This window comes from Ranitomeya variabilis, chromosome 5 (genome assembly GCF_051348905.1).
Source record: "Ranitomeya variabilis isolate aRanVar5 chromosome 5, aRanVar5.hap1, whole genome shotgun sequence".
Lineage (NCBI taxonomy): Eukaryota > Metazoa > Chordata > Amphibia > Anura > Dendrobatidae > Ranitomeya > Ranitomeya variabilis.
This window is the reverse complement of record NC_135236.1, coordinates 271,626,498-271,640,261: the sequence shown is the minus strand read 5'-3', so window position 1 is coordinate 271,640,261 and position 13,764 is coordinate 271,626,498. Positions and strand designations below refer to the sequence as shown.

General features: G+C 46.9%; 1 protein-coding gene across 2 annotated transcripts in view; it reads right to left on the bottom strand.

Annotated features, from left to right (window-relative positions):
• Positions 1–13,764, bottom strand: part of LOC143775774 (arylsulfatase A-like) — a 169,355-nt gene that overhangs the window by 35,086 nt on the left and 120,505 nt on the right. For both annotated transcript variants that reach the window (XR_013215704.1, XM_077264307.1), the window contains exon 6: positions 3,223–3,350. Coding sequence is in view for 1 of the 2 variants with exons in the window: in XM_077264307.1 (XP_077120422.1) it covers positions 3,223–3,350 (128 nt within the window). In the remaining variant the exon portion in view is untranslated. The remainder of the gene's footprint in view (positions 1–3,222; positions 3,351–13,764) is intronic.

Sequence of the window (13,764 nt, the reverse complement as noted above, 5' to 3'; positions counted from 1 at the left end):
CAGATAAGATGGATTTGTAGATAATCTGTGCTGCAGGTATCTCGTATAATAGATACAAGTCCAGGCAGAAAGTATATGCAGTTTTTCTTTATTCAGATACCACGTTTTGAAGTTCTACAGACTTCTTCATCAGGACAGGAAAAGCATGTATTTCTTGCCCTGATGAAGAAGTCTGTAGTACGCATATACTTTTGGTCTGGAATTGGATTTATCTTATGGGATACCAGCAGCGCAGATTATCCGCAAATCTTCCTTATCTATGCATCTAATCCAAACATGTGTGACACAGAGTTCTTACTGTGTATCTAATTCTATCATGTGTGACACAGACCATTGAGCCGGTATCTAAACCTGTCAAGATTGCTATAGTCTACTGAGCTATGTATCTAATCCTATCATATGTGATGCAGTGCACAGAACCATGTATCTAATATGATCATGTTTGATATAGACTGCAGAGATATGTATCTGATCCTATCATGTGTAATTCAGTCTGCAGGGCCATGTATGTAATTTGATATTGTGTGATACAGTCCGAAGAGCTGTGTATCTAATCCTATCATGTATGATCGAGTCAGCAGTTGTGCAATTACTGTGATCTGAGTGCTGCAGCTGCAATGATATGACTGCTCCGCTCAGATCTCTGTAAAGAGCAGCGCAGCGCCAACTAATATAAAGGCGCTGCCAGCGATCCTTGGTGATATTGCCCACATCTTGGTATCACATCGCAGTCAGAAACAAAATGGCTCCGCACTGTGATCCTAAACTTTATCATCTCTTATTCTTTTGCAAATATTTTTCATATTTTATACCATTAGCCCAGCCTATTTGATGAAAACTTAATCTCTGAGCAGTTACAAATACTCGGAGATCAACCGAGCGTGCTCGGGAAAACCCGAGCAACGAGTATACTCGCTCATCACTAAAATTTACTAAAAGAAAAAAAAAACTAATCTGAAATTGGACCATTATTTTTCACGGTGATGTGTATGAGCCCTAATTCTGAAATTCTGATACAATTTTCTCTGAGACGGGGTAATTTTAAGAATACAGTTTGTCAGGTCATTTACTTTAATTCTCACATAAGTATCACATAATCTGCGAAAAGCCCCAATTTGGCCTACTGAGAACTAACAGGTTTACCCTTGCCCAGATTGGAATCTTATAGATTGCAGGTCAAAGGCTCTAAAGCCAGAACAAATAAGAGTGGCAACAAGGGACACCCAAGACGGATTACCTCGGTAAGTGCAATAAGTGGCGATAAAGACAAGGATTGTGTAACCTAGCTATGGGGGCCCTACAAAGCCCCGCCAAGTACAGTACATTTGAAGACATCTCCCATCTTATTCAACACTAAAGGTACCTTCACACTGAACGATATCGCTAGCGATCCGTGACGTTGCAGCGTCCTGGCTAGCGATATCGTTGAGTTTGACAGGCAGCAGCGATCAGGATCCTGCTGTGCCATCGTTGGTCGGAGCAGAAAGGCCAGAACTTTATTTCGTCGCTGGATCTCCCGTAGACATCGCTGAATCGGCGTGTGTGACGCCGACCCAGCGATGTCTTCACTGGTAACCAGGGTAAACATCGGGTTACTAAGCGCAGGGCCGCGCTTAGTAACCCGATGTTTACCCTGGCTACCAGCGTAAACGTAAAAAAAAACAAACGCTACATACTTACATTCCGGTGTCTGTCCCCCGGCGCTGTGCTTCTCTGCACTGTGTAAGCACCGGCCGGCCAGAAAGGAGAGCACAGCGGTGACGTCACCGCTGTGCTCTGCTGTCTGGCCGGCGCTTACACAGTGCAGAGAAGCACAGCGCCGGGGGACAGACACCGGAATGTAAGTATGTAGTGTTTTTTTTTTTTACGTTTACACTGGTAACCAGGGTAAACATCGGGTTACTAAGCGTGGCCCTGCGCTTAGTAACCTGATGTTTACCCTGGTTACCAGGGGACTTTGCATCGTTGGTCTCTGGAGAGCTGTCTGTGTGACAGCTCTCCAGCAACCACACAGCGACGCTGCAGCGATCGGGATCGCTGTCTAGTTCGCTGCAGCGTCGCTAAATGTGACGGTACCTTAAGGCAGGTGGCTTTCATGGTATGGCTGATTAATAAATGCATGTATAGCCAGCAATAAACAAGACAAGATAAGACAATTATAGTTCTATATGGTTTACTACAACATAAACTCCCTTAGAGCTAGCTGTCGGGGTGATAGCTCAGTGTAATTTAAGATATCTTCATTGCTCACAGAGCGGTTGCAGAAACAGTAGGCATTTTGGAGTTCTTAGTTACAGGACAGAAGTCCAACTGGGAGATAATTGTTTATTTGTAAGTATACCGTCAACACAAATGTAGAAAACTGTAAAAGAACAGCTACAGTACCGGTAATTATTCAGCAACTCTCCGCAAGTCATTTCCATTTAAATGAACTATGCAAGGAGAAATCTGAGTTAGCAAAAATGTCTAGGATTTTAAACAAAAATAGGTAAATTAAAATAAATAAATTAGCTCACGTGATGAAGGTGCAGTGAAAATGCAGGAAAACAAAAACTCAATTCCGTCATTTTTGAGGGGGGGTTTGTTCTTGCAACATTCATTGTGTGAAAGAAAAGGGTCACTTGAAATTTGTAGGAAAAATAAAGGGTTTGGTTTGTGTCGCCATATTTTGTGACCCACAGCTCCATGGACAGGAAAATAAAAAGTTATGGGAGGGCTTTATTTGGCTACCTAAACTGACATTTTCAATGATACCATTTTGGGTTAAATGCACATTTGTTTGGCATTTTTTTTCTGAAAAGTGCAGAGACCATAAAAAAATGGTAATTTTAGTGTTCCGATTTGTTTTTCTTTTCGGCGTTTAACGTAAGGTTTAAATAATTTTATATCTTGATGGATATATTTGGTATTGTGGCCCAAAAATGTGTTTCTTTCTTTTTTTTTTACATTTTAAAATTCTTTATTTTGGAAGGAAGAAAAGGGGTGATTTAAATGTCAAACTTTTTTCCCCCCATTTTATACTTTGTTTTTTAGTCCCCTTAGGGGATTTAAACCTGTGGTTGTTCAACTGCCTATACAATATATTGCAATACCATCGTGGTTCTCCTATGAAGTTCAGCCTAGAAAGCATGAGACCATACACCGCCATCAGACTGCCGAGAAGTCCAATCACGGCTAACTGATCATCTAGCCTATGATTTACAATAATTTCAAACCGCTTACCTTCTCACCGCTAAAAAGAAGTTCACTTAGATCATATCCATCCAATGGGACTTTAGGAAGAGGGGCGCCCGCTAAAGATGCTATTGTTGGCAGAATGTCCAGCGTACTGGCCAACTCAGAGGTCACACCTGCAGGGGAACAGATAACCACAAACTTTATAAGGAAATAAATTAGGCTACCGACATAATATAAAAACCTAGAATGACAAACTTCATATTAGGAAAAACCATCACAAAAATGTTGGGGAAAAAAAAAGGAATTGAGTAAAACATACCCAGGTCTTTGGTCTTGTTTGTTAGAAGGCTATATATTTTGATCATAACATAACTATTTACAGGAATAACTATTAGCAAAATCAAGCTTTTCTTTGGAAAAAAAAGAAAATATAAGCCCATCTCTAGAGCTTGCAACTCCACACCCTCCCCATACTTAATTGTCTAGAAACCTGGGTATTTATGTCTGGACTGCTCCTATTCTACAGCTGTTCAATCATCCTAGCACTAATCATGGCTGATTAACCCCTCTCATCACTTAGTGTGCTGGATGATTTTTCCCAGGTTTATATTACTGAAGCTAACAATCTCAGTGGTACATACAGTGGGGGAAATAAGTATTTGATCTCTTGCTGATTTAGTAAGTTTGCCCACTGACAAAGACATGAACAGTCTATAATTTTAAGGGTAGGCTAATTTTAACATTGAGAGACGCAATATCAAAAATAAAATCCAGAAAATCACATTATAATATATATATATATATATATATATATATATACTTTGAAGAACCTGGAATATAAGACATAATTTCAGTTGTTTCACACTTTTTTGTTAAGTATATGATTTCATATGCGTTAATTCATAGTTTTGATGCCTTCAGTGTGAATGTACAATTTCCATAGTCATGAAAAAACAGAAAAATCTTTAAATGAGAAGGTGTGTCCAAACTTTTGGTCTGTACTGTATGTGTATATATATATATATATATATATATATATATATATATATATATATATATATATATATATATATATATATATATACACATACACAGCTCTGGCAAAAATTAAGAGACCACTGCAAAATTTTCAGTTTGTCTGATTTTTATCTTTATAGGTACCGTATTTCGCGGACTATAAGACGCACCGGACCATAAGGCGCACCCCAAATTTGGGGTGAAAATTGCAGAAAAAAAGATTTTTTAGAAGATGGGGGTCCGTCTTATTGTCCGAATTTACAGTATCTTACCTGAAGGCTGGCGGTGGCAGAGCAGGGTCACAGGAGGCATGGTGTCGGCAGAGGTGGGGTGATGCGGTACGGCGTGCACCTGAGCAGGGTCCCTTCCTGCTTAGGTGGGCGACGCCACGGCCTGGTGTCCATGGGAGGGTTGCAGCACTGGTTACCGGCAGAGGTGCTGGGATGAGGAGGTGCTGGGATGAGGAGGTGCTGGGATGAGGAGGTGCTGGGATGAGGAGGTGCAGGGATCAGGAGGTGCAGGGATCAGGAGGTGCAGGGATCAGGAGGTGCTGCGATCAGGAGGTGCAGGGATCAGGAGGTGCTGGGATCAGGAGGCGCAGTGACAGGTATGGTGTGAGAGGGTCCCTTTCCCCGGTGAGGTGATGCAGCAGCCCGGTAAGGAGCAGAGCCGGGTGAATGCTGTTGTTATCGGTGGTGGCGGCCATCTTCCGGGGGCCGCGCGAGCGCAGGTGAAGCGCTCTGCTTCCCGGGGGCTTCAGGAAAATGGCCGCGGGAGGCCGCACGTGCGCAGATGGAGATCGCGCGGCCATTTTCCTGAAGCTAAGAACTTCAGAAAAATGGCCGCCGCGATCCCCATCTGCGCACGCGCGGCATCCCGCGGCCATTTTCCTGAAGCCCCGGGAAGCAGAGCGCTTCATCTGCGCACGCGCGGCCCCCGGAAGATGGCCGCCACCACCGATGACAACAGGATTCACCCGGCTCTGCTCCTTACCGGGCTGCTGCATCACCTCACCGGGGAAAGGGACCCCGCTCACTGCTCCTCCTCATCTCCGCACGTCTGCCGCCGCACCTCTGCCGCCACGGGTAAGCCTGCAATTCGACTATTAGACGCACCCCCCATTTTCCCCCCTTTTTTGGGGGGGAAAAAGTGCGTCTTGTAGTCCGAAAAATACGGTATATTTTTGAGTAAAATGTAAATTGTTCTTTTATTCTACAAACTACTGGCAACATGTCTCTGATGTTCCAAACACTAAATTTTTTATTTATTTTCTGAAAATGAGAAATGGTCAAAATAACAAAAAATGAGTTGCTTGCAGACCTCAAATAATGCAAAAAAAAAACAAAACAAGTTCATAATCATTTAGAAACAACAATACTAATGTTTGAACTCAGGAAGAGTTCAGAAATCAATATTTTGTGGAATAACCATGATTTTTAATCACAGCCTTCATGCGTCTTGGCATGTTTTCCACCAGTCTTTCACACTGCTTTTGGGTGACCTTATGCCATTCCTGGTACAAAAATGTAAGCAGTTCTTTCTTTGATGGCTGGTGACTATCCAACTTCCTCTTGATTACATTCGAGGTTTTCAATGGGGTTCAGGTATGGAAATTGGGCTGGCCATGACAGGGATTTGATGTGGTAGTCCTTCATCCACACCTTGATTGACCTAGCTGTGTGGCATGACACATTGTCCTGCTGGAAAACCAGTCCTCAGAGTTGGGGAACATTGCCAGAACAGAAGGAATCAACTGTTTTTCCAGGATAACCTTGTATGTGGCTTGACTCATACGTCCTTCGTAAAGATTAACCTGGACAATTCCAGACTTGTTGAAGCATCCCCAGATCATCACTGATCCTCCACCAAATTTCACAGTGGGTGCAAGACACTGTGGCTTGTACGCCTCTCCAGGTCTCCGTCTAACCTTTAGATGTCCAGGTGTTGGGCAAAGCTGAAAATTAGACTCATCAGAGAAGATTACCTTACTCCAGTCCTCTATGGTCCAATCCTTATGGTCTTTGGCAAACTTCAGCCTGGCACTCCTTTGCTTCTCATTGATGAAAGGCTTTTTTCTAGCTTTACAAGACTTGAGTCCTGCCTCTAGGAGCCCGTTATGAACTGTGCTTGCCGTGCACTTCACCCCAGCTGCCATTTGCCAGTCCTTTTGTAGGTCACCTGTGGTTGCTGAGTGACATTCAAATAAGATGACGGTCATCCCGGTCAGTGGAGAGTTGTTTTCACCCTCTGCCGGTCTGTAGCTTCATTGTCCCCAATGTCTGCTGCTTGACCTTGTTGTAATGGACTGCCGTCTTAGAAATTTTAAGGATGGAGGCAACATGAAGCTGTTGAGGGAGGATCTAAAGTGATCCTTCACGGTTGACTCAGTGATTTTCAAATTGATCCACAGGGCGTTGCCGGCAACTGAAAATGACCAGACGGAGACGTGTGTCTCTGTTTGCGAGGATCGAGCAGATCCTGGCCCCCGTTTATTGTGTCGCACTTTTCATAATCTTAACAAGTTACAATTCAACCAATCAACATAAGAACACGCTCACAGTTCTTAACCTATAAGAATGCAGGAACAGTCTGTACGTCAAAGTCTCGTAGAACAATACACCCTCAGTCTCATGTCCTGTCCAGGTTGAAACAATCAAGGTCTCATAACAGCTGTGAACTTTACCTAGCAACAAAATTTATCTTAAAACAGCAAGATGGGGTCGAAAAGCACAAAATGAAGCCTGCTTTTATTTTTCTTAGTTTAACCCTTCACATTCCCCCTAGATAAATTTTGTTAACTAATATGCAGCATCAGAGGTACTATCCCGAGCTAGAAGCTCGAGGGGTATGGTCTTCACATGACTGGTATGTTACCAGCCATGGCTGCTGCGGCGCACCCGTCCCCCCTGTATACTACAATTTACGGATAACTATTTTTGATGACAGCGGAGGAGGTCTTTTGAAGGTAGCCATGCGCTTGGATTCAACATCTTCATCAGGTAACTTTGTGAAATCGGTGTAGAGAAGAGCAGGGGTGGCAATGCTTTTGGTATCATCATTAGTTGTCCTAGTGCAGAATTTCCTAATACATACAGAAATACACCAAAGACCAAGTTTTAGTATTACATACATGACAAGGATAAAGGCAGCGATGTGTAACAAACTTTGCAAGATTCCAGCTATCCAGCCCCCAAGTCCCTTACACCAATTGGCTGGATTGAGAAAGGAGAAGGTGTCTGCCCACCAACTGTCCTTATTACGGTCATTGTCTTTATTATATTGATCTCTGAGTCTTTGAATATCCTCTAACTTTAACTTTATAGTACTATTGGGATCTATATAATGACAGCAAGCGGGTCCAATAACCTGACACATACCACTCTGTGCTGCTGTTAAGTAATCCAGTACTATGTTGATTAGTGACTATGATAAGTTGGTTTTGGACAGTAACAGTAAAATTAAGTATATCCAATATGTTAGGATAGGGCTAGCGGAACGCACCTAATGAAAGTGTATATTTTATTAAGATAGATGCGTTCGCAGCCCGGGGTCCACCGTGCAGGAGAACCTGCTGCTAGCAAATAGCGGAACTATTGGCAGTGTTAGCTAACTCTGTTACTTCACAGAGCAGCCGTGAACACAAAGCGCTGCGCCCTGTTAGACTCCACAGAGGCACAGGCTGACTGTCTAAACAAGAGCAGTCAGTGGTCTTGCACGCACACGAAACTCCTCGCCGGAGGTGCCAGCATTCTAAGGGCTTATTTCGGCCAGGTCCCTGAACACACAAGCATACGAACTCCTCGCCGGAGGTGCCAGCATTCTAGGGGCTTATTTCAGCCGGGTCCCTGAACACACTCTTACAAGACCACACTGGCGCAAAGTACATAAATGAAAGCAATATTAGCGCATGGCCGTGCGGCCATGCGAGCCTTATATAGCTGCAGCAAGTAAAAGACCTTCCTAGAAGGACCAATGAGAGGCTGCCATACCTGAGCATGTGACCCTAAATCTCCACTGAGAGATCTTGCCCTGGGCATGCTCAGTGTGTGCCAAGCAGGACTTAGTCCTAGCACCTACAGGACCTTCCTGAAAGGGCCAATGGACTTAGCTGCAGTATCTGACCATGTGACCCTCGATCTCCACTGAGAGATCTTACTCAGGGCATGCTCAGAACGAGAAGAGCAGGACTTAGTCCCGGAAGCCTCCGCTCGCCACTGCCCAGCACTGACTTCAATGGCAGAAGCAGGAAAAGCAGCAGAAACTCTTTGTACAGAGTGGAACTGAGCAAGACGCTGGGACCGATGTCTCCGCTGAGCAGGCTCCACTGCGGCAGAAGAAGAATGGGAGACCGCAGCGGAGATGGCCCGAGATTCCCCCTGAGCAGAGGCAGGAACTCGACCCCTAACATTACCCCCCCTCCTAGGACCCCCCTCTCCTTGGGCCTCGCCACGCTCGAAGGCAGCAATGAGCTGTGGAGCCCGAATGTGCTCAGCAGACTCCCAGGACCTGTCCTCAGGACCATAACCCTTCCAATCCACCAAATAAAATTTTTTGCCACGTACCACCGTGCACCCCAAAATAGCGTTCACCTCGTAATCGTCCGTAGACGAACCCGATGTCCCAGCAGATGACTCGGAAAACCGGGACAAGTATACGGGTTTCAAGAGGGACACATGAAAGGTGTCGGTGATACCCAGGCGTGGCGGAAGGGCCAAACGATAGACCACAGGATTAACCTGTTCGAGGACCTTGAAAGGACCCAAGTAGCAAGGTGCAAACTTAGCGGACTCCACTCGCAGCCTGATGTTACGGGCGGAGAGCCACACTAAGTCGCCAGGAGCAAAGGTCATGTGCATCGGCGGAGGACCTCATTCTCTCCTTGGAGGCCTGAATGGCATCCTGAGTGCGGTCCCAAATATCCCGTGCTTCCACAGCCCAGTCTGCCACCCTGGAGTCGGCAGAAGACACGGGCATAGGCACAGGTACCCGCGGATGCTGACCATAGTTGAGGAGGAATGGGGTTTGTCCAGTGGAGTCGGCAACCGCATTGTTCAGCGCAAACTCTGCCCACGGTAGCAAGGATGCCCAGTCATCCTGTCTGGCAGAAACAAAATGTCGCAAATATGTGACCAATGTCTGATTGGCCCTCTCTACCAATCCATTCGTCTCGGGATGATATGCGGAGGAGAGATTTAACTCAATGCTGAGAAGACAACAAAGCTCTCTCCAGAACCGAGACGCAAACTGGGGACCCCGGTCACTGACAATCTTGTCTGGCATACCGTGTAGGCGAACGATGTGCTTTATGAACAACGCTGCCAAGGCCCGTGCCGAAGGTAACCGCGGAAGCGGCACCAAATGCACCATTTTAGAGAAGTGATCGGTGATAACCCAAATGATGGTACAGCCCCGAGACTTGGGCAAACCCACCATAAAGTCCATCCCGACCATCTCCCAGGGCCTGTCTGCCACCGGCAATGGATAGAGTAACCCAGCTGGCCGTTGTCGTGGAGACTTATTTTTGGCGCAGGAGACACACGCCAGAATATAATCCCTGACTTCACGGACCATATGTGGCCACCATTACGTCCTCGCCAACAGCTCAGATGTCCTTTTTATCCCAAAATGACCACCCACCCTGGATGAATGAGCCCACGACAGAACCTCCGGTCGCAAATTGGGTGGTACAAAAGTCTTGCCCGGAGGCACAGACTCTAGCAAAACCGGGGCTACGGTTCTCAGGCTCTCAGTGGGGACAATAAGCCGAGGCTCCTCTTCCTCCTCCACTGATGACAACACGGAGTGAGAAAGAGCGTCAGCACGAATGTTCTTCTCCCCTGAAAGAAAATGGAGGGTGAAATGGAACCGGGAGAAGAACAAGGACCATCTAGCCTGGTGAGAATTTAACCGTTGGGCTGTCTGTAGGTACACCAGATTTTTATGGTCTGTGAAGACTTGGAAAGGAAAACGAGCTCCCTCCAAGAGATGTCTCCACTCCGAGAAGGCCAATTTCATGGCCAGCAACTCCCTGTCCCCGATGGAATAATTCCTCTCTGCTGGTGAAAAGGTCTTTGAAAATTAGAAGCAAGGATGCTTCCGACCTTGAGCATCCTTTTGGAAGAGGACTGCTTCTGCACCAACAGATGAGGCATCCACCTCCATGATAAAGGGTTTGTCTACATCGGGGCGATGTAGGATGGGAGCGCTGGCGAAATGTGACTTTATGGAATTAAAGGCCTTGGAGACCTCCACAGACCACAATTTGGGATTTGCTCTCTTCTTGATAAGGGCACCCAAGGGAGCTACCAACGTTGAGAAGTGTGGAATGAACTGTCGATAGTAGTTAATGAACCCCATAAAGCGCTGCACCGCTTTAAGAGAATGGGGTTCCTGCCAGTCCATCACAGCCTGTAGCTTGGCAGGAGCCATAGCCAAACCCTGGGCAGAGATGATATAACCAAGAAATGGCAAGGACTCCTGCTCAAACACACACTTCTCTAACTTGGCGTAGAGGGAGTTTGCCCGTAAGAGGTCGAAGACTTTGCGAACATCTCTCCGATGGGAGTCGATATCTGGAGAGTAGATGAGAATATCATCCAGATAGACTACGACCGAGGTGGTGAGCATATCCCAGAAGATGTCATTCACAAAGTCTTGGAAAACGGCTGGGGCATTACAGAGCCCGAAGGGCATCACTAGATACTCATAGTGCCCATCCCTGGTGTTAAAAGCCGTCTTTCATTCGCCCCCCTCACGGATGCGAATCAGATTGTAAGCACCCCGCAGATCTAATTTTGTAAATATCCTTGCCCCCCGTAGCCTATCAAAAAGCTCAGATATTAGGGGTAATGGGTATTTGTTCTTAACGGTGATGGCGTTAAGACCCCTGTAGTCAATACATGGATGCAGTTCCCCATTCTTCTTCTGAACAAAGAAGAACCCAGCCCCAGCAGGCAACACTGACTTCCTGATGAACCCTCTTGCCAGATTTTCTTGGATGTACTGAGACATAGCCTCCGTCTCCGGGAGAGATAACGGATAAACTCGACCCCGGGGAGGCTCAGCACCAGGCAAGAGGTCAATAGGACAGTCATAGGGGCGGTGAGGCGGAAGAGTCTCCTCAGCCTTTTTGGAGAACACGTCCGCATGAGACCAGCATTGCTTGGGGAGAGAGGATAGATCTGTGGGTACCTCAGTAGTAGCAACCTGAACGCACTCCCTTTGACACCTACCCTCACAAGACTCACCCCATCCCAAAATTCTGCCAGAAGACCACTCGATATGTGGAGAGTGATACCGTAACCAAGGTATCCCCAACAGGACCTCATCAATACCCTCAGGTATGACAAGCAGAGATATTGTCTCTTGATGGGATGGCGACATGGACAGAGTAAAAGGAATGGTCTGGTGAGTTATCTGTGAAGGTAGTGTCGACCCATTCACCACTCGTACCGTAACTGGTTGCGCTAGCATAACCAGGGGTATTGCGTGACGTTGGGCAAAGGCGGAAGACATGAAATTGCCCTCTGCTCCAGAATCCACGCAAAGCTCTACTGAGTGGGAAGATGAGCCAATGTTAATTGTCCCCGTAAAGGACAATTTTGAGGCAAACGTCGCCGTATCTAGTGTACCTCCCCCGACTACCACTAGAGGCTGACGTCTCCTCGACCGCTGAGAACATCTGGTGGCAAGATGTCCAGACTGCTGGCAAACATGAGGAACCTTGGATGCCCAAGCGGTCCGGGACTTAGAATCCGCTCGTGACACCTCCCTGGCCTCATGTGACTCAGGAACCAGGACCGGAGATTCCAGAGGTCTGGCGAAGGTGGGAGCCAGCCGAAACCTCTGCCTACACTGGGCTCGCTCAAACCTCCGCTCGTTAAAACGGAGGTCAATGCAGGTAGAGACAGTTATTAACTCCTCCAGTGTGGCAGGAATCTCCCTAGTGGCCAGAGCGTCCTTAAGGTGATCAGCCAGGCCCCTCCAAAATATGGGTATAAGGGCCTTATCCGACCACTCCAGCTCTGAAGCTAAAGTACGGAAACGGATGGCGAATTGGCTGACCAAGGACTCACCCTGAGTTAATGCCAGCAGTTGGAGCGCCGTATCATGGGTGACTTGAGGTCCTAGGAAGACCTGTTTCAGAGTGCTCAGAAACAACGGAGCACTCTGCACCACATGATCGCCACGCTCCCACAGCGGCGTAGCACATTCCAACGCCCTGTCCGACAAGAGGGACACAATAAATCCCACCTTAGCCCGCTCTGTGGGAAAACGTGCTGCCAGAAGCTCAAGGTGAATAGAGCACTGACTCACGAATCCCCTACAAGATCTGCTTTCTCCAGAAAATTTTTCTGGGAGCGGGAGGCGCGAAAATGTCGGAACAGGGGTGGCAGTGGACAAAGTTGCTGCAGCCACGCTAGCAGCCTGTACAGCAACTGCGGAAATATCCACAGCTGAGGTTGAGCTCTCGAGAGCCGCCAACCTACCCTCCAGCTGCTGGATATACCGCAAAGATTGCTGTATGTCCGCCATTTACTAGCTAGACCCTAGCGCTAGTATTATGTTAGGATAGGGCTAGCGGAACGCACCTAATGAAAGTGTATATTTTATTAAGATAGATGCGTTCGCAGCCCGGGGTCCACCGTGCAGGAGAACCTGCTGCTACCAAATAGCGGAACTATTGGCAGTGTTAGCTAACTCTGTTACTTCACAGAGCAGCCGTGAACACAAAGCGCTGCGCCCTGTTAGACTCCACAGAGGCACAGGCTGACTGTCTAAACAAGAGCAGTCAGTGGTCTTGCACGCACACGAAACTCCTCGCCGGAGGTGCCAGCATTCTAAGGGCTTATTTCGGCCAGGTCCCTGAACACACAAGCATACGAACTCCTCGCCGGAGGTGCCAGCATTCTAGGGGCTTATTTCAGCCGGGTCCCTGAACACACTCTTACAAGACCACACTGGCGCAAAGTACATAAATGAAAGCAATACTAGCGCATGGCTGTGCGGCCATGCGAGCCTTATATAGCTGCAGCAAGTAAAAGACCTTCCTAGAAGGACCAATGAGAGGCTGCCATACCTGAGCATGTGACCCTAAATCTCCACTGAGAGATCTTGCCCTGGGCATGCTCAGTGTGTGCCAAGCAGGACTTAGTCCTAGCACCTACAGGACTTTCCTGAAAGGGCCAATGGACTTAGCTGCAGTATCTGACCATGTGACCGCAGCGGAGATGGCCCGAGATTCCCCCTGTGCAGAGGCGGGAACTCGACCCCTAACACAATATATCCCAAATTTGATTATCTAGATAGTAAGTGGCCCTAACCAATTTATCCCACATTTATGTAATCATAGGGTAAATGAAAATAGAACTGACAATTTTATTGGCTATACCCATCTGTACTACATGTGGTCTCCCCAAAAACAAAAAACAAAACATTATGCCCCTTATTTGCTACTAGTCTGTTTAACCAGCTTGAAGTGCGATGCGTGGATCCACGTCGGCCTTCCTTCCAGCTTTACTGACATAGGAGTAATAAGGAGGACCTGATAGAGACTGTCATACAAGGGTT